Genomic DNA, 18,832 nt, shown 5'->3' with positions numbered 1-18,832 from the left:
CTCCTAGCCACGCTGGTATTACAGTCTAGACCTATGGTGGTCTCACGACCAGATGTATCTTCTGGTAGGGCAATCTGATTACTCGTGAAGAAAAGAATACTTAGATGTATTACTTTATGCAAGGACTAGAAAAAAAACCAACAACAACCACCCAAACATCAAAACAACCCAACCTTAAAACCAACCAACCCACTTCTTTTGTTTTTAAAACTTACCTCATCAATATGTCCAACAGCTCCAAAGATCTTTGCTGTTTGCCCAATCAAACCTGGAAAACTCTCACCAATTTCTTTCAGCATTGGAAGAAAAGGGGCTAAGGCTGTCGGTTCATAGCTGGATATTTCTATAAGTATGTTTAGAATAATGTCACTGTGGTTAGGGTCTCTCAAGTGTCCAAACAGAAACGGAATACACTCTTTCAGTACCTATTAAAAAAATCAGGCAGGAACAAGGTGTGAATATAGCTGTCAGTTGTGAACGCATATAACCAAAAGGAGTCCTGTACACTGGAGTCATAAAAATAAAATCAGTTTTCCACTCTTGCTGACCTTTGCACAGAGCTATTGCTGAGGTCAATCGAAGTTCAGCTCAACATATGGAATAAGGGTAGGCTGTAGCCCTAAAATATTGCAGTTATGCATATATAAGTAAGGAAATGCCCAATTGTTAAAAAAGACAAAAAAAATCTTACCAAATATTTCCATTGCTCTGGGCCAGTCCTGTACTTTATTGATTAAAATAAGATAAGACTTAGCCTTCCCCAATGATACAGTAAAGTACTAGTAGAAATTTTTGGTTTCCACTGGAAACTAAATAACGTGACAAGGTTAATAGCTAGAACAAAGGAAAAAATAAGAGGCAAATCCTCATCGCTCAAAAAAATGCTGTAGGCAAGATGTCATTTCTTCTAACAACACAATTTTCAAGAGGCTGAGGGTGTAGTCCTTAAAATCATCTTACAAACAGGATGCAGTGTATACAACTATCTACTGAACGATTATTTTTCATATAAACACACGTGCACACTCACACACCCACCTCTGATTCAATGAAACTTTTGCATCTGTGTAAAGACATTTCAAGACAGAAATGGGGCATAAAGTGACCTGCTCTTCCGTTATTTTTTTGGATTATCAGTTTGAGCAAGTTGACACCTATCACTGGCAAAATACTGCAGGTGGGTGGCTGAATAAATTGTTAGTAGGAATAAATGGTAATAATAGTAATAAAGAGAATACAAAACAACTTCAGACGTGCCAGCTCCAGCGTGGAGCCTGCAATAGCCAGTGGTGCACCCCAGCTCCCTCGGCTGACAAGTACCTTGCTTCCAAAAGGAGCTCCATTTCATCTGGGACTCTGTACTACGATAAAAATTCCTCAGGTACCCCAGGGGAACAGTGCTAACTACTGTTAATTCTTTTTTTCCAAAGATTCTATGAATTTCATGAATTCACAAAGCAGGTAGTTTTGTGCCTTGTTCTACTGTGCTGGGTGCTGTCAATGACACGCAGTTTCCAAAGCATGATATGCCTTGCCTTAATTAATCTCCAGCTCACTCCCAATTAATTCCTAACTAGTTTTGATTTTCCTTAATACGTAGTTTAATACAGTTCATATGTTCTAACGGAACCATAGCTATGGGAATTCATACTCAGCTGACAGAGCAAGAGCCAAAAAAGTTGAAAACAGTTCTGGTTTAACATAAACTTTTTGGTCCAGCAGAGTCATTGTTATGCTCTCTTTATGATTAAATGGAGAATTTGGAATGGAATGAAAGAATTCACGGGGAATTAGCGTAGGAAAGCACTGTCATGCATGTTATGGGACTCCTTACTGTTGGGAGAGCAGCTAGCAGACAGACCTTGCCAAGTCATCTGAAACAAATAAAACTCCTCCAAAAGGAGGTGCAGCATTTAGCAGTAAGATCTTCCAAACGCGGTTTTACCCCCAGTTCTTTCTTCCTAGCCACGATCTGGAGGAGCCTGAGGAGGTGGTGGTGTTCGGCTTGATCCAGCTGAGCCATCAGTGCCACCAGCTCTCTCAGGTGGAGGTTTATCGCCTGCGGTCGCTTCTCGTACAGAGCAGGCAGGACACGCAGCAGCAGCGAGTTCCCTGAGAACAGAGGAAATGAGAGGGCAGTGACTTGCTGCATGTCCATACCCTCCAGCTGGAGAGAGCCCTAGAAAAATCAGCACACACCTGGAGACACCAGCTTTATTTAAGAATATTTAAGAAAACCAGGGAGGCATAAAGCGCACTGTAGAAAAATATATACTGGGCCAAGAAGCCCAATAAATAGCCTAAAGAGAACGAAACATTGCAGGTATAACGAAGTAGGTTTAAAAGAAATAATAAAAGAAAATCCTACTAATTATAATTTTCATCCTCAAGCATAATATCATCATGAGAAGGTTGCTTAATGAGCTTTCAGATTAGGATGATACTCTGTTAAATCCTAAACCAAACTAAATGCGATATAAATTAATTAAAAAAAGAAAAAAGAAAGAAGGCTAGAAAAGACATAAAAGTTTACTTCCTTTGTTGAGATTCAGACTTTCAAATTAAATAAGCAGCATGTGGAAAGAATAGCTGGTTATTAAGAGAACTAAATATGCATGACAGTAAATTTGAACATAAGTAGTTAAGGATGCCATTTCCAGGAATAGAAAGGAGCCAGAGAGAGTCAACTGCAGACAGACAAAGATATGCAAAACCCCTCTCTCACACGTTTCCTTAAGATGTCTGCGCATAATTCAATTTGAAGCCCAGGCTCATACCAAAATATATAACTTCACGTTGCTGTACATGCCTGCCTCAATATATTTAAAGTTTCACTTGAACAACATATGGAAAACATCTGCCTATTGCAATGTAGTGTGGCTCCTTTTTGTAAACCCTTGCAAGTCCTTAAGGTCTCTTTGGATTTGGTTTCCAATAGGAACTAGCTCTCTGGACTGCTGCTTTTTCTCCCATCTAAATCTGAGCTGTGTAATTTTGGAAGATAAGCAGGTCACTTCATGGCTGGTAGAAAAAGGATAGCTGGGTTCAGCCTGGACCACATCGTGCTCTTGCCAGACACAGAAAACGCACCCCAAGACACCGTTAGGCCTCGCAATGTCACCTCTGAGCCAAGTAACTCAGGTCTAATTCATCGCAGGTTCAGACAACTTTTAGTCGAGCAGCTTGTAACGATCCCCAAGGGGTCCTTCTGCTTCGGAGGAGTGCCTCCACACTTCTGCATCCTACCCTGAAGCAGTTACTCTGCTTGAGGAATCGTTGGCAGCTCCGAGCCCTCTGTACCACCTCTGCAGCGCTAACGGCAAGGGTCAGACCCAGCCTCTAGTCCCACGGACGTGGCAAATTTCTGTCTTGTTTTCTATATATAAAGCACAAAGGCCAGTTGCAAAGGGAAGATATTTGCTGAGGAATTACCCTAAACAAATTCACAAGCTGTTCAGTTTTGGTCATTTTCTAGCCAAATTTTTTGTGCAAATATCTTCCCGATGTTACAAGTCAGTGTGTAAAAAAGCATCACTTCTTTTTTTTATGTGTCACTGTCATACCATGGGATTCATGCAAAGCACCAACTCACCCAAAATTAGAACCAAAATGGTGAGAGGATGTATTTATTGAACTTTTCTAGAGTCACATCTGAGTTCCAAACTGAACAATTTTGTAACTGAATACACTAAAACTTATTTTCTTCTCCAGATAGTTTAGTGCTTACAGAAATAAGTCCTCTCTTTGCACTTGCACATGTTTAGCTTCCACTGGGAAGTTTTCTGCCCATATGGAACAGAGCCCTTAAGCTCCAGTCAAATTTCAGCAATAGTAACAATTGCAAAAGATGAAATTCCCATGTTCCTGGAGAGGCAAAATTCATCTCAGCTGCAAAAATGCAGAGGGAAGGAATTCAGCAGAGACTAACAAAAACGAGCAGCTTTAAACAAGGAAAACCAGCCCTGAACCTGAGGCATGCTATCGCCTAAGCTGGGATGTCACAGATAGGAAGGTATCTGGAGAGTAAGACTAATTATTCAATCTGAGAAAACAAGCATTTGAAGTATTGGATGTATTAGAAGAGTGATACAATTTGTCATGACACAACATGGTGGATTGCAGCCACGAAACTTCTCTGAACAAAAATACGTTGTAGAAATGGGAATTTGGGCAGTTTCCCACAGCAAACATTGCTGGGTGTACATTTGCTAACCAAGAGAAATGAAAAGCCAAGGCAATTTAGAAGCAACGCCATCACAGTGACATTTAAGTGACCTCACTGACGTGGAATTGCTTTTAATTGAATAACCTGTGTTTACAAACTCATAAACAATCCAAGCAGACACCGCAGTTTGTGTCTGTTCTTCATAAAACTTAAGAAAGGTCATAAAGCACAACCCAAGTCACTATTTTCTTGTCTTTTCATGTTTCAAGCTAGCTCTGAGTACCTCTTGTAATTTGTTTGTCATGTCTTTTCAGTTTATAAGGTATTTATGCACATGCAGCTCACCAACCTTTCGATTCTCAGTGCTCAGTCAGAGGTGATATTGTGCCCATTCCCAAGCAATTTCCTTTCTTCCATCTTGCTTCATCTGTCTCAGTCTAAACTAAGAGCCTAAAAAGTGAGTTTGTTCTGCCGGAATGGAAAAACATTACACTCAACTCCTTAAACCTTCTCTCCCTCTTCCTTCCTCTACCACCCTTACCCCCAATACTTTCCAGATTAGATTTTTTCAGCCTTTCCAAGGAGACCACACACTGGGAATTATGCAAGTCAGGAAAAGACTAACGTACAGTTGGGGCCCACTTGCTGGCTTTGCACGGCTGGCTGCAAGTCAGGCAGGGAGGATGCAGCCAGGGCAACCCCAACCAGGACCATGCCCTCGACACACTTTGGCCACGCTCCCTGCACATACAACAAGCACCAAAGGTCACTTCGTGCTCAGTCTCTGCTCTGCCCAATCCAGAAGCAGAGAGATTGGGGAATAAAAAAAAAAAAAAAAAAAAGAAAAAAAGAGAAAGAGCCTGGTAGCATGCTGCAAACTAACATGGACAGAAGGAGCTCTCGATGCTATACAGTGGTGTTTTGACATTCACTCCACATTGAGTATTCAAAGATAAAAGCCTGCGCATCTAGTTTTTTCCCCAGAATGACTTAAAAGTTAGGCACACACCTCCTCGAGAACTCTTGCCTCTACTTGACCAAACTTTTGAGGTTTCTAACACATCGCCTCGCCATTATTACTTATTATTTGCGTTTTCAGGAGAGCAGCTGTAGGCCCCACTGTGGCAGGAACCCCCTGTACACATCGAACAAAACAGTGAGGCAGCGTGGCACCTAGGAATTGCAGAGTGCCATGGCCAGCAAGCCCAATGCCCAGGTAGCCCAGGTTTGCCCAAGCAAAGCTGGGCACTGGGAGGCAGCTGGTGCAGCAGCACCGGGCTCTCGGAGTTTTCTGAGGCCCCCAGAGCATCAGGCAGCCCTGGGGTGCTAGGAGCAAGCCTGGAGGAGTCAGGAGCAGGCTGGGGACCCTCTGGCTTTACTTCACTCCTCAGTCAAAAGGCAACACCTGAGAAGTGCCTCTTGGTTTGCGCTGCGGGGGGGGGGGAAATGGTTGAGGCTACGGATTTCATCTCAACTGCCTCGCGTGGCTGCATCTCCCACTCCCAGCCCAGGTGGCGGAGGCTGAACGAGCGAGAACAGGGGCCCAAGGCCCTTGTCACACACCCCCGAGTACAGTGCTAAGGGCTAAAGCAGAGACTCAAACGGAAAGGGAACACAGATTGCAAGTTAGATGCAATTATGGGTTGGAGTTTTTTTGTTATTCTCTGAATATTTCATAACTAATATCTAATTTGTACCATATTACCCCATATCTCACCTAAACAATGCATCTCAGAAATAACAGCCCATTGAAGCGATAAGATTTCAGAATTTAAAACAGATTAACACCAGTAACAATCATACTTAGCACTAGATTAATGTCTAATCCAAGAGTCCCTTGTTTTGCTTTTTTTTTTTTTTTCAAAGTTAACAGAAACAACTCTAATCATGCAGCTGCCAATCTACATGCTCCTGAAACAAAATATTAGTGGTAGCGTATTATCTACATAGTTATGATGTTGTTATTGGTAATTAGGGCTAGAAAAGCAAAACCTTAACAAGCTGTCTTTGTGAGTTCTCCTTTACTGCTTAAAGCAGTAAACTGTTAGTATATAATAGAAGTTTTTATATATAACCACCAAAAAAGCTACAATATTTAGGTTAAACCACTCTCACGTATCCAAACCAACCCTAGGTATGTTTATTTTTCTACCAGTCCCCTCCAGAGCCCTGGCACATACCAACTACAAAATGGGTTTTGCAGAGAACGCTTTCCTGTCCACAAATAACACAAAATAACCGACAAAGCCAGCGCTCGCAGGCAGCAAACTCCAAGTGACTGCAGCCCCCGCCCTCGCTCCCGCATCGCCGCTCTCGGAGGGGAAGCGGCAGTGCACAAGAGCAGCTTTCCCCATTTCTTCCCCTCCGTGAGTCAGTTCATCTCCCCCCAGTGCAAACCTGGAAGGCTGGAGTTGAGCGAGCTGCACGCCCCCTCCTCCTCTCAGCCAAAACCAACAGCAGAAGTGCTCTTATTACAGCACTGGCACCAGCACTGCTCATTCATTCAAGCCGAGGCGCTCGGAGCGTTTATTAGGGGCTCGCCGCATCGCGCTCGCACTCTCGTCGCCGCTGCAGTCTGACTCTGACTTTAGCTCCAGACAGCCCAGCTATTTTCAGGAAGCAGCTCGAGAATGTGGCCCCAAGAAATACTTTCTCTCCTTACGCTGTTCTGTGTTTTCAGGGCTTCTGTTTCTGTGTTGGAAGAAGATGAGGACTATGATCTCATGTATGTGAATCTGGATAATGAAATTGAAGGTCCAGTTCTCGGTACTGAGGAAAGTAAGTAGAATTAAACTAAATTTGTGTTAAGGACAGAATTGCATTCTTTGTTGCCTAGCTCTTGTAGCAGTTATTATTACAAACAAAATTTTTTTTTTTTTCCAGAGGAAGCAGCATGTGCTTGTACCAGTAGATTACTATGGATGGCAATTGCTAGAGCATTGGATGGTGTGCCTTGGGATTTGCTTTATACTCTTTATTTTTCAGTTTTCCTGCAAAAGACTGCCGATGACACTTAGTTTCAGAATTGCTATAACACACACTGTTTTTCTTTTTTGATATAGAGGGGAAAAACACTGACAGCCTGGAGCATATAAGTCTTGCACAGAGCCAGATTTTGTCAAGTACTCCTGTTTAAAAATGTAAGTACAAAGGAATAGCAACATCTGTCTCTTCCATTCCAGCTGCTTTGTCCGACTGCCAGCGAGAGCACACCGAGTGGGACAAGCTCTTCATCATGCTCGAGAACTCGCAGATGAAAGAGAACATGATGCTGCAGGCGATGGATGAGGTCCTGAAGGTGGACCTGCAGACCCTGAAAGCAGAGCTGAGCCAGCTCACCACCAGCCTCACAGGCACCTTCGCTGCCACGGTCGAGAAAGTCACCTCCCACATCGTGTCACAGGTAGAGCAGGCACTTGTGAGGAGCAGTGACCAAGCTGAAGAAGCCAAGAGGCTTCAGGAGTCTGAGCAAGGAAAAGTTCTCGAGCACGTTCTCCTGCTGAGCCACAACGTGTCCAGCAGGCTCGGCCGGCTGGAGAGCGCTTGGCTGAGGAGGTCCGAGGCAGAGGCTCAGGAAACAGCTTTTCAGCAGGATAAATTCGGTCCCACCAGAGGAGACAACCTCATTTTGAACTCTCTGTGGAAAGAGCTACAGCAAACCAGAGCTGAACTGAAGGCATCGCAGACATGGGCAGCTCAGCACTTACTGCCAGCAGGTAAGTCCACGTGCGCTACGCTTTTCCAGAGAGATCTTTGGTGGGCCTGTCCCAACAGAGCTCCTATAAACACCCCTCCTAAGGGCCTTCCTCTGCGTATGACCCCAAAGCAATCTTAGGGACAGCACAGCAGTTCTGAGCAGTCTCTGAACAGTCAGCGTTAAGTTAATGGTTGGACTAAGCGATCTTCAATGTCTTTTTCAACCTGGATGATTCTGTACGTACAGGGAGGAAACCCATTCACTGTTCTTGAAATAGAGGCGCTGAGTTTTTCAAACGTGAGATCAAAGAAGGGTTTAATCAAAGTCCTTATGCAGAGCAAAGCCAGCTAGGATCCCACCTCCCACAGACTAAATGGTTGCCAGAGAGCAGGAAACATATAAATTATGTTCTCTCACCTTTTACCTTCCCAGCTGGTAACTCCTACACACTAGTCACTGAGCTCTGCTGTTCTCCCCATGCATGTACCCGCTCCTTCCTCTTCCTAAACTCAACGTTGTCTCCTCCCCAACTCCCACTGCCCAAGAGCAGAGCTGGATCCGAGGACACGCTGCTGCTGTCAGCCAACTAAACACGCTTCCCGCAGGGAGGGCACGTTCACTGCATGCAACTGTCAGGACAGAATATTATTTCTCCAAGCATGGAAAAATTAGTAACACTGCGGCGGTGTTTTTTTTTCCCTCCCCTCCAAAACATCTGTATTTGTCAGCAAGCGAGATGGCCATAGAAAGATGAGCTCCTATCCCAAATGTCAGTTTTTCTGTGCGCTGTAATAGGACATCAAAAAGCAGCTACAGCAGGGTGGGTATGGCAGAGCAGACCCCACCTATTTAAAGTGGGGGGGCAAAACCGCTACATGCACAATGTAACTACGCAGAATATAACTGCCTACCAGACAGCGATCCCTAAACGTGACTAAGTGTCACTAACACCTCCTAAACGTTGACATGTCTTTAACGACTGTATTTTCCACATATCTAAGTTACTGCAGCTCAAAACCCCCACAGAAATCCACGCTGGCAGAATCTCGCAGGTGTGTGCGAATAGGAAGTCAGGGGTGCAGTTACACCAGCCTTGCCCACAACCCGTAGCAGCACCACCAGTGTGAGCTCTTACACAGGTGAGCAAGAAGCAGAGCTTGTTGTAACTCCTAAAGCAAAGCTTACACAAGCCTGTTACAACACAAACACAACATAACAATAGTTTACATCAAAGTGTTTCACAATCTCATCCATCCTTCCATGTAGGGCATGGATTCAGCTTTGTAAGTAAATTGCTTTTACTCCTTTATCATCACACTTTAACTTTTGTGTACTGGGAGCAGATCTTACAGCATGTTCCTTTTTTCCCCAGACACAGAGCCTTGCCTTCCAGAAAGCATGATCTCATTCTTTATCTCTCTCCTGTAACGCAGCCAGCCTTGCAGGCAGTTACGCTGCACTAGGTGAGAGTAAAAATCTTGATCAGCATTAAGGATCTCAGTCTCACCAGTGGAAATCCAGATTATTTCCACTGGCTCCTACATGGTTTTATATAAAATGTTCTTATTTTTCAATTTAAACGATACATTTTAAGTACTTGCAGAGTCTCTCTCCAAAATTTTTTTTCAAGGGAGTTTTTAGCAACTGACTTTAATTTCTCACATCTTGAATTACTGCCAGCCATACTCTTGAGGGATTTTCTAATCACACTTTTTGTTCTTCAGTGCTGGTTTTAATTTTGTTTAGGCCTTGATAATAAAGCCTGAAAGCTCGCTAATTGAAGGCTTTTTCACAACAGTGTTCCTAAGTAGCATTTTAAGGAGTATCCCCAACGGTTGCTCGCTGACCCTGCCCCTCCTCAAAAGGGCCAGTGAAGAAATGTAGATGTGCTCAAAGCTGAAAGGAAGCAGTCGAAATAACACAGCAGCACCATCCTGGAGGACACAAAGAGTCCTTCATTCACTAGAGCAGAAATTTCCACACGTATTTTAGGCATTTTAGATCCTCTACCTTGTTTAAACAGGAAGCAAACCAGCTTAACTGTAGGAAGGGGCTGCTTTTCCCCCAGTGTCACCTAGAATATTAAGTTATACAACTAGGGAACAGAACACAGAATACCAGAAATGGCTTGGCTTTAGTGATCACCAGTTACTTTTCCAAGTTTCACCAATTTCTGTTAGTGGTTTTAACTAATCTAATTTCTATTACCAACATACTGATTAAATAGAGATGAGAGATAACCTGTTTTAAAAATATCTGTCGTTTTCTACGTTCCCCCTGCTTAACCAGTGCACGTGGAAGTTTCTGACCAACAGCCCCAAAGGTAGGATTGGAAGAGGGAGCCTTTATAATAAACACATTTCAGCATGCTTTTGCCAACACCCCCTGCACCTGCTTTTCAGTAGCCCCTGTCCCCTTCTCCGCTGCCCATTTGTCCAGGGGACAACCACAGGACACCGAGTAACCGGTGCCGCAGCCTCACGCTGCTAACCCGGGGATGATGCAGCATCTAAACCTGCCCTTTCACACATCACTGAGCCCATCCTTGCACTGTAACGTTGCTGCTTACATCACTCCATGCTGAAAAAGAACACAGAGGCTGAAACAAGGCTTAAATGAAAGAGAGGGGACTCCTTTGAGAAGCCCAGAAGGGAGCATATGTCAGGGATCCTGACTGTGCATGTACAAATAAACTAGATTTTATTTACCTAACCATCTTTCTAACTTTTTCAGGGTGTGAAACAGCAATTCTATTCCCCATGCGTTCGAAAAAGATATTTGGGAGCGTTCATCCAACTGCTGGAATGACCCTTCACTCCTTTACCGCTTGTATCTGGATCAAGGTGACTGAGGCTTTGGACAAAACTATTGTCTTCTCTTACGGAACCAAGTTAAACCCATACGAAATCCAGCTTTATCTCAGCCGGGAGTCTGCAGTGCTTGTTGTTGGTGGTGACCAGCACAAGTTAGCTGTCAAAAACGTAGTTGTTCCTGGGAAGTGGATCCATGTCTGCGGTGCCTGGAGCTCGGAGAACGGCTCCGCGTCCCTGTGGGTGAAGGGAGAGCTCGCAGCCACCGCCGTGGACGTTGCCGATGCTCACACCGTGCCCGACGGAGGGATTTTGCAGATCGGTCAAGAAAAGAACGGCTGCTGCATTGGAGGGGGATTTGATGAAGCTTTAGCCTTCTCTGGAAAATTAACTGGCTTTAACATGTGGGACAGAGTGCTCAGTGCCAAAGAGATAGCAGCGCAGAGCGGGGAAGGCGCGTGCAGTATCAGGGGCAACATCATCGGGTGGGGAGTCACAGAAGTTTTGCCGTACGGAGGAGCCCAGTACGTTTCTTAAATTCTGGCAAAGCAGTTTCTGAAGCAGAGAACATATTTCATGAAGAGCTGAACACCAATACGTACAAGCAAACAGAGCTGTAGGAGCCCACGTGTCTCGAATTCCCAAGGAAGATTAGTATTGAAAGTTTACAAAATTAGGTATTGTGGAGATGGGATTTGATCCCTGCCTGCTGTTTTGGCAAAACACAGAAAAAAAACCCCAACCCAAATTTATCAAGGTGTGATATTGGAAAAGCTGTTCCCGAGGTCAGAGGACTGCTGTCTCCCTAGCACAGTGCCTTCTGATGTATGAAAGCGTGTGCCACCGTGGACTTTTCGGAGGTGGATGGTGCCCCGGCTGAGCCGTCTCTGCAGAGCGGACACAAGGCTGCACATCTGCCAGGCTCCTCCAGCCATCAGCTTCTGTAGTGCTGATGGGAATTGTACAGAGGAGCCACATAAACCAAGAAATGTGTTGTTTATTAATCGCTGTTAGTAATTTGTAGACTATAACAAAACTAGCTCCTCGTTTAAAGCATTATTTATGCCACAGATTGACCTAACATATAAAAGTAATATCCCCCATCATAATCTGATGTTACATTTGGAGAAAACACAGCTGTATTATATTGTAAATTGACTTTGTAATAATTTTATTGAAATTATTTTTGTAAAGTTGTTCTGTAAATAAAGATACTTTACTAAACTAAAACTTTCCACACTTCTCATGAATAGAAACTCTGAAAGTAAATACCAGTTGGGAATTTTTCCATGTTTTGAACCATGCAGGTTTAGGGGCTGATAGAAAGAGAACAGGAATATCAACATCTCATACAGATGGAGAAACCCTCTGAGGACCAAAATCCAAGCATCAGCCAACTTTCAAGGCCTGTCATGACCACAGTCTCCCTTGTGAATGCTGCCACGTACAAGGATCTGCCATTTTAAGTGTTGTCCCACACGGACACGGTCACTTGTACAGAAGAGATTCTCTGACATACTGACACATGTGCCTCGGCCCGAGGCTGTGCTAGCACAGCCCTCGGAGGCTGAGGGAAGGGTTGGTCTTGAGATATCCCCAAATAAAAATCAATTAGTACCCCATAATGCCGGCCCTCTGAGAAGGACATAGGCAGTTTTGATAGCTAGTTTAGATATCCAAAGTAACCAACTAGTTTGATGACAACAGGGGGTTTGTACAAGGCAGAATTGATGAATATGCAGTGGCAGCAGCTTTGTTCTCTCACATTCACAAACTTATCCAAATTCCAGTAAAAACATAGGGCTGGCTGCAGTGCATAAGAAGCAGATGCAGAGAGCCAAGACACTGGTGGCAATTTGCGTGTAGAAAAATGAGCAGGAGTAGACAATGATGAATAGTTACTCGCTGGATATGTAATCATTTACGACAAGAACAATTATTCACTACCTGTTGAAGCCTCTGAACAAGTTATCAAGGAGAATGTCTTATTCAAAGCAATTCTTATATCCACTGGAAGCAGCCCACCCTCTTCTGCTCTATTCACGTTTGTCTTTCTCGTTCTCTACAGATGTCTTAAGAACACACTTTGAAAAGTTTCTTGCCACGTTGCTGCTATGCTTATTCCTGAATATGACACAGCTACCAGATCCTTCCACAACACAAAAGTAGTAAGAAAAAGCTATGACAAGGTAATTTCCACTTTATTATGTCATTCAAGGGGGTTCTGCTTCATAACTAGAGTTATATGACCTGCTCCAGAGTTTTGGCAATGCTGTTTAAGGTAAAAAAAAAAACCTGCTCTGATTGCTGGAATTTCTCCTATTACTCTGTAATAAAACATAGCTAAATTTTAAATGTTTAGTAGTAAGCATGACAAAAATCCCTTACTAAATAATATCTGCAAATAACCTTAATTACAGAACAATGAAAGATTACCTCCATTTGTCTGCTGTCAGCCAGGAAACAGATCTTCAGTTACAAAAAACACTTGAGGTCCCACCATTGTGCAAGGGCAAAACCGCTCTCAAATCCTCTTACCATAGAGTGCCCTCCATTAAATGAAAACAAATGTCCATGAGACGCAGTAGGAAAAGCAAAATCCTTAAAAAGATTACCAGAAGTCCTTGCCAGCTACTTTTCTTACTGTACCTCATACCTGAAATGTTTTGTCTTGGAAGTAGCCTCTTCCTATCTCTGTTCTGGTTTGGCAGATGACCAAATGCTAAGCCAGTCCTTTCATTCTCACTGACTCAGCTGGAAAACTCTCCGCTTTCCAACTGCTTTGCTCCTTCTTTTATCACGACTGTGGACCAGCAAAGCTTTCCTACAGTCTAGTCCCCTCCTGTCCAGCACCACAAGTCACCTCCATCAGCTTCTCTTTCCCTCCTACCTTAACTATGTTTTTCTTTGTCAACAGTTACTTTGCCTGTTTGAAAAACACTAAGTAAATAGTCTTTTGGGGGAGTTTGGGCTCCACATATGGAAAAGCCAACACAACCCTGCTGTTGCACCGCAAACATAAAACCGAAGGCGCAAGCGCAAGGAACTGGAGTACGTTGCTGAGCCCAGTTCCGCTCTCAAACAAGCCTCTGCTGAAAGCAACATCCACATCCCTTGCCTGAGCAGCTCTGGGATGCTCAGGTTGCAGCAACGACTGCAGGGTAGTTTTGCTGCTGTGCCCTGGAAACAGGAATAAATGTGCCTGAGCCCTTATGCTGCTGGAAGGTGTCAGCACAGGGCCTGTCAGCATCGCGGGCACAGTGAGACGTTTGCATGTTTAGAAGCTGAGTTCACACAAACTGGAACAGAGTAGTTAAACACTCTTTCTAAAGAGCTTTTTTGTAGCTAGTAAGATAAGAAACTGATTATGCAGCCAAACAGTTGCCCCAAGTCATCAAAAAAATCCAGTTAGCTCTCAAACACTCCCAATCAACGGGCCAAAGTCTACTATCAGTCTCCCTGGTGCCATTAGGCTGAGCCCTGTCTGTGCAGCACCCAAACAAGGCCCTTTGTCTCCACGCTGCTTGGTAAATTCACCCCGAGCAGCTTATCCTCCTGCTTCCCTTCTCCCTCCAGCAAACAGTCTCTAAGTGCGGTTCTTAGCCTGCAGCAAACCAACCTTTTCACACCCCAAATATAAATTACATACAGTGCATTTAACTCACTATGCAAAACAAAGCACTTTGCCTATTCAGAGTGCCCTCTTCCAGTCTGGAATTTCCAAACCTGATGTCCACAGCAACATCTGCTGGTAGAATAACATAAATACACAAAACCGAGCAGGCGCAGGCATGATGAAACCTTCAGCTGTAGGTATCACTTTTCCCAAACTTAAGGCTATACCATAAAACCTGTTTTGCTCTATTTCTTTCTATTAATAACACCGAGTTACAAGTGGTAATGCACAATATTAACATATTAATACTAATGTCACAAGCCTTAAAAGAATTATCCATCTGGCTTTGTAAGCTGTTAGCAATATTCTGTTCTTGGACTCTACTCAATTAGTATTATCACACAGCTCCTACATATTTATTATGTTTATCACATATTCATCCTTAAACAAAGTGGGCAGAAATATGCAAACTATCATGACGTCTTAAGGACCAAATTACTTTCTAGCTTAGCTATCCCTCCATAATAGACTCCATTTATATTTTTAAGTAAATACAGAACGCACACACTTAATTTGAGAGCTTAACATCTTCATAACAATGTCCTTGGAATAATTAGACAGCAGTTATTACTTATTGCTTACCCATGCTCAAAGAAAAAACAAACTGATTTTACTACTGCAGTGGCACTACAGTAAAATAAATAGTGTGAACTTTACTACTTCAATAAATTGGACTTCCTTGCGTAGAGGTATGAATATTTTGGCTTTTTAAACCACAAAAGGAAAGTGTACAGAGGTTAGCAACAATATTCCATGTAAAGCTAATAATGTAAGCAAAATTAAAGAACCACTACAAAGCTTTTATAGTTTACATCTTACTATTTTGCCACAGAATGGGATTCATTTCATCCCCATTTATATTTTGGAGTATTGCCAAAGACACTAATAGAAAGGATAAGAGCCCAGTAACTAGTGTCTCATATCAGGGCTTCCCATTTGAAGTCCATTAGTAGGGTACACTAACAAGTACAGATGTATTTCCTGCCCTGAGGGTCACCCGATCTATAATGACACTTCCATAGTCAACAGGGCTCAGTAAATCACCTATTCTTGATATAGTCTGGTGTTAGATTGTGTCTGCCATGTTTTATCACACATTTATAGATACGTCCATATGTCTGCTTTCTACGTCCACGCCTCACATGCGTTTTTACGTATAACTTGTTTGGTTTTATGCCTCATACAGCCTCAGTAATCTAATGGTGGGCACGCTGCAGGACGACATCCAAAACTCTCAGTGCATTCATACCTTGGAGGACACTTCTGACAATGGTGTCTGTGTGATCAGCCAGCAGATCTGCTTTAGCAATTGCAGCCAAGGAGAGATAACTTGACATATTTCTGCACAGCTCCTTATTGCCTCTCTGAAGAAACTTCACTGCCACTGGAACAGCTAAGGCCATTACTGGAGGTCGATTGTAATTCTGTAAAAACACAAACGAGCATTGAAAAATAAGCAGCCGAAAAAAAGATGATTAAAATAAGCCTCATGCTGATCAGAGCAGAAAAAACAAAAATCAAAACAACAGGGGGAAAAAAGAAAAAACATCAGAAAAGGTTATGTTTTGGTAACACCACTGAAGGCAGACTTCAAAGAAAGAGCAAGTAAGGAAATTTAAAACCGCTGCACCAGGAGATGCCAATAACACACCTATTTTTGTCTTCTGCAAGAGGAGGAAAAAAACATGATACGAAGTGCACTAGTTAAATGTTAACTGCTGTCACATTTTTAACAAGACGTTTTGTGTTTGGTGCTCTCTGACAGCAGAAGCTGTATCCATCCTCCACACAGAGTAGGTAATTTTCATCCTAAAGTGTAGGAAGCACCTTGGCGCTGGGAAACATTGCTTGGTTGACTGGTAGATGTTGCTCCCTGCAGTAAGGGAGTTGTTGCTGCCTTCTGCTCCGGCGTCACGGTGACCTGCCCCACGCCAAGGCCCAGCCCCAGGCAGGGCAGCCAGGTGTGCAGGCATAGTCAAGGCCCAGGGAAGCAATTTCAAGCCTGGATAAATCTTTCCCCAGCACAAGTCAGAGCTTCTCTCACCTAAATTACACTGAGATTCGGCCTATCTTGGTGCTGGCAAAAACCACATGAAGAAAGGACTCCTTGCTTCCCAGAACAGGATTTCATGCTAAGCCACTGGGACTAAATCAAAGGCAAACTGGTACATATAAGTCAGCATACTGGGAGAAGTGCTTGCAGGGCCATAGCTTTAGTACTGATCATCAATTGCCCTGTAATAATTAAGTTTTCCTTTTCTAAACTCCAGCCAACTTCTCTGAACACGGGAAGTTTTGGGTTAAGAAAACTTTTTCAGAACCACTAACTCCTGTTTTCAAAATGGCACTGAGCTGCAGCAACCTCAGGGGTATCTGCACATCCACTTAGACTTTGACACTAAGGTCAGAAAAGGTTTTCTGCAAATATTTCTGTACAGAAATTGTGTGCACAAACAATACACATCTATTGCCCATTAAGTTCCCATATGTAACTGCCCTTGAAACTAGTAGGATATGTTTATGTGTAACTGAGGGACCTACATCCTCTTTGGAGCCTCCTTAATCAGTGCTTTTCTCTCCTCTTCACCCAGTTTTAAGCATCTCTTTGAAACCAGACATTGTTTTTAAAAATAATCCTGCAATGAGATTATATTTAATTAGCACCTGAAATCACAGGCAACCACTGAAACCCAGATGTTTCAGAAAACAACAAAGCACTGCTAAGGCAGGCAGTCCAGAGTTAACACATGCTCATTCTGGAGCAGCGTTGAAAAAATAAATTTAGCCCCAAGAAAAAACAAATCTGTTATTCCATATACCCTGCTACGTTGCCTCCCGGGCCAGCTCTGCCTTCACCAGCAGTAACGGAGAGCAGGACCAACCCTAATTAAGGCTGCGTTGTGCTACTCAACGCACACAAAAGAGCCAAGTTTAAGTGGCTATGAGGATTTTTTTTTCTTGCAACAGAGACCTGCCAAGCAGTGGAGTGCTGCAGCCGCTCCAGGACAGTCCCCTTCTGCCAGCCCCTAAGGAAGAAGCACCCGCAGCAACTCCTGGCTGTCAAGACAGCTTATCGTGGCAACTGCTGTATGGCCAAAAATCGCGTCTTATTTAATGAGAAAAGCTCTTAAAGTGAATAGAGCTTTATGCAGCAGCATGTTTAAATCTCCATAATGCCTCATTATATTTGGCTGAGAGGCACTACTGAGTAGGAGCCAAATTCTGCCTCCAAGTTATACTCTAGGACTCCATGCAGAAAGAATGGGAAGATAAGGTTTGGCCCTCTGACTATGAGTTAAAAGACCTAAGAAAATTCCGAAGAACATTTTTTTTTTTTTTCCTGTAAGAAAGATGAAATAGTCAAGAAAAGGTTTGAATTCAGATAGAAAGAGAAAGGTTTCATTTGTTACATTGTAAACATCAGGGCATGAATGCACACTTATGAAAACGAGAAGGTGACAATGAAAACCAGATTTCAATAATATGATATAGTGATGTTTGCAAACCTAGGGGACCTCCCTGCTGCTAATATCAACAGAAACACGCTGTGAGATTCAACCCAGCTGTCAGATATTCATTACTACTTCAACTATGCCTCACGTATTGTATAAAAACTCATTTTATGCCTTCTTTTTTTATGCAAAGGAACTCGCTGATAATAGCTCTGTTTCAGGGAGCGGTAAATGTACTGTTATAACTTTCTCATTGCATTTCAATGAGCTCCGTTCTTGAAATCATCTGCAACACAGCACAATCCCCAAAACATTTGGATATGAGCTCACTTGATTTATGCACACAGTTGACAACAGCACAAACTGAAAGCTTAGACAAGCCATTGCATATTTTAGTGTTCTCATAAAATATGATTTCTAGTACTGCAAAGACAAAATATGATTTTACAACGTACAGTCTCTCATCTGGAAAGTTTAAGCTGTGCTGCTACTGGTATCCAAATCCAGTTACTGTTTTACCTCCAGGGACACTGGACAGACAGAGATGAGGCAGCACCTCCAGGAACACGCTGCCCACCAGAAAGCGTGGTCCTGCGCAGAGAAAGGCGGAGGGGACACCACCCCCGATACGCCACGGGCCTTCCCAGGACGCGTCACTGCGCCCCGCGCTGGGGTCCAGCCCACGGATCACGGCACGGGGGGACCAGTGCAGGGCAGAAGAAATCTTGCTAAGCCTCATCCACAGTCTTGACTAAATGTCTGGCTAGAAGAAACTAGCTTCCCAAACCAAAATCAATATGAACCTGGGCTTCAGAAAAGGAGGATTTTTTTTTTTTCCTTCTTTTAGTATTTCGCTATAATACACTTTTTTGTGCATCTTCAGAGTGACAGACTAGGAGTAAACACACTAAAGGATTGTAAAGTAAAGTTTCATTGAAGTAAATTCAGCATTGATGTTATTTTCTCCTGAAACTGGGTTTTTTTTGGACTTTAAACACTTTCAGCCAAACTCAGAGAGGAACCTCAATAAGT

General features: G+C 43.2%; 2 protein-coding genes across 5 annotated transcripts in view; one reads left to right on the top strand and one right to left on the bottom strand.

Moving 5' to 3' along the window:
* The window catches only part of VEPH1 (ventricular zone expressed PH domain containing 1), an 87,556-nt gene that overhangs the window by 56,357 nt on the left and 12,367 nt on the right, over positions 1 to 18,832 (bottom strand). For all 4 annotated transcript variants that reach the window (XM_074912064.1, XM_074912065.1, XM_074912063.1 and 1 more), the window contains 3 exons: positions 15,598 to 15,772; positions 1,946 to 2,112; positions 216 to 425 (listed from right to left, as the gene is read on the bottom strand). In XM_074912064.1, coding sequence (XP_074768165.1) covers positions 216 to 425; positions 1,946 to 2,112; positions 15,598 to 15,772 — 552 coding nt within the window. The remainder of the gene's footprint in view (positions 1 to 215; positions 426 to 1,945; positions 2,113 to 15,597; positions 15,773 to 18,832) is intronic.
* On the top strand, positions 6,611 to 12,030 carry PTX3 (pentraxin 3). Its single transcript, XM_074911999.1, has 3 exons — positions 6,611 to 6,943; positions 7,348 to 7,881; positions 10,596 to 12,030. Exons 1-3 carry the CDS (start codon positions 6,796 to 6,798, stop codon positions 11,207 to 11,209), a joined length of 1,296 nt encoding a protein of 431 aa, XP_074768100.1. The 5' UTR covers positions 6,611 to 6,795; the 3' UTR covers positions 11,210 to 12,030.

The sequence above is a fragment of the Athene noctua genome, chromosome 8 (assembly GCF_965140245.1).
Source record: "Athene noctua chromosome 8, bAthNoc1.hap1.1, whole genome shotgun sequence".
In the NCBI taxonomy this organism is placed as follows: domain Eukaryota; kingdom Metazoa; phylum Chordata; class Aves; order Strigiformes; family Strigidae; genus Athene; species Athene noctua.
The sequence above is the reverse complement of the archived record's forward strand: the minus strand, read 5'-3'. Positions and strand labels throughout refer to the sequence as shown.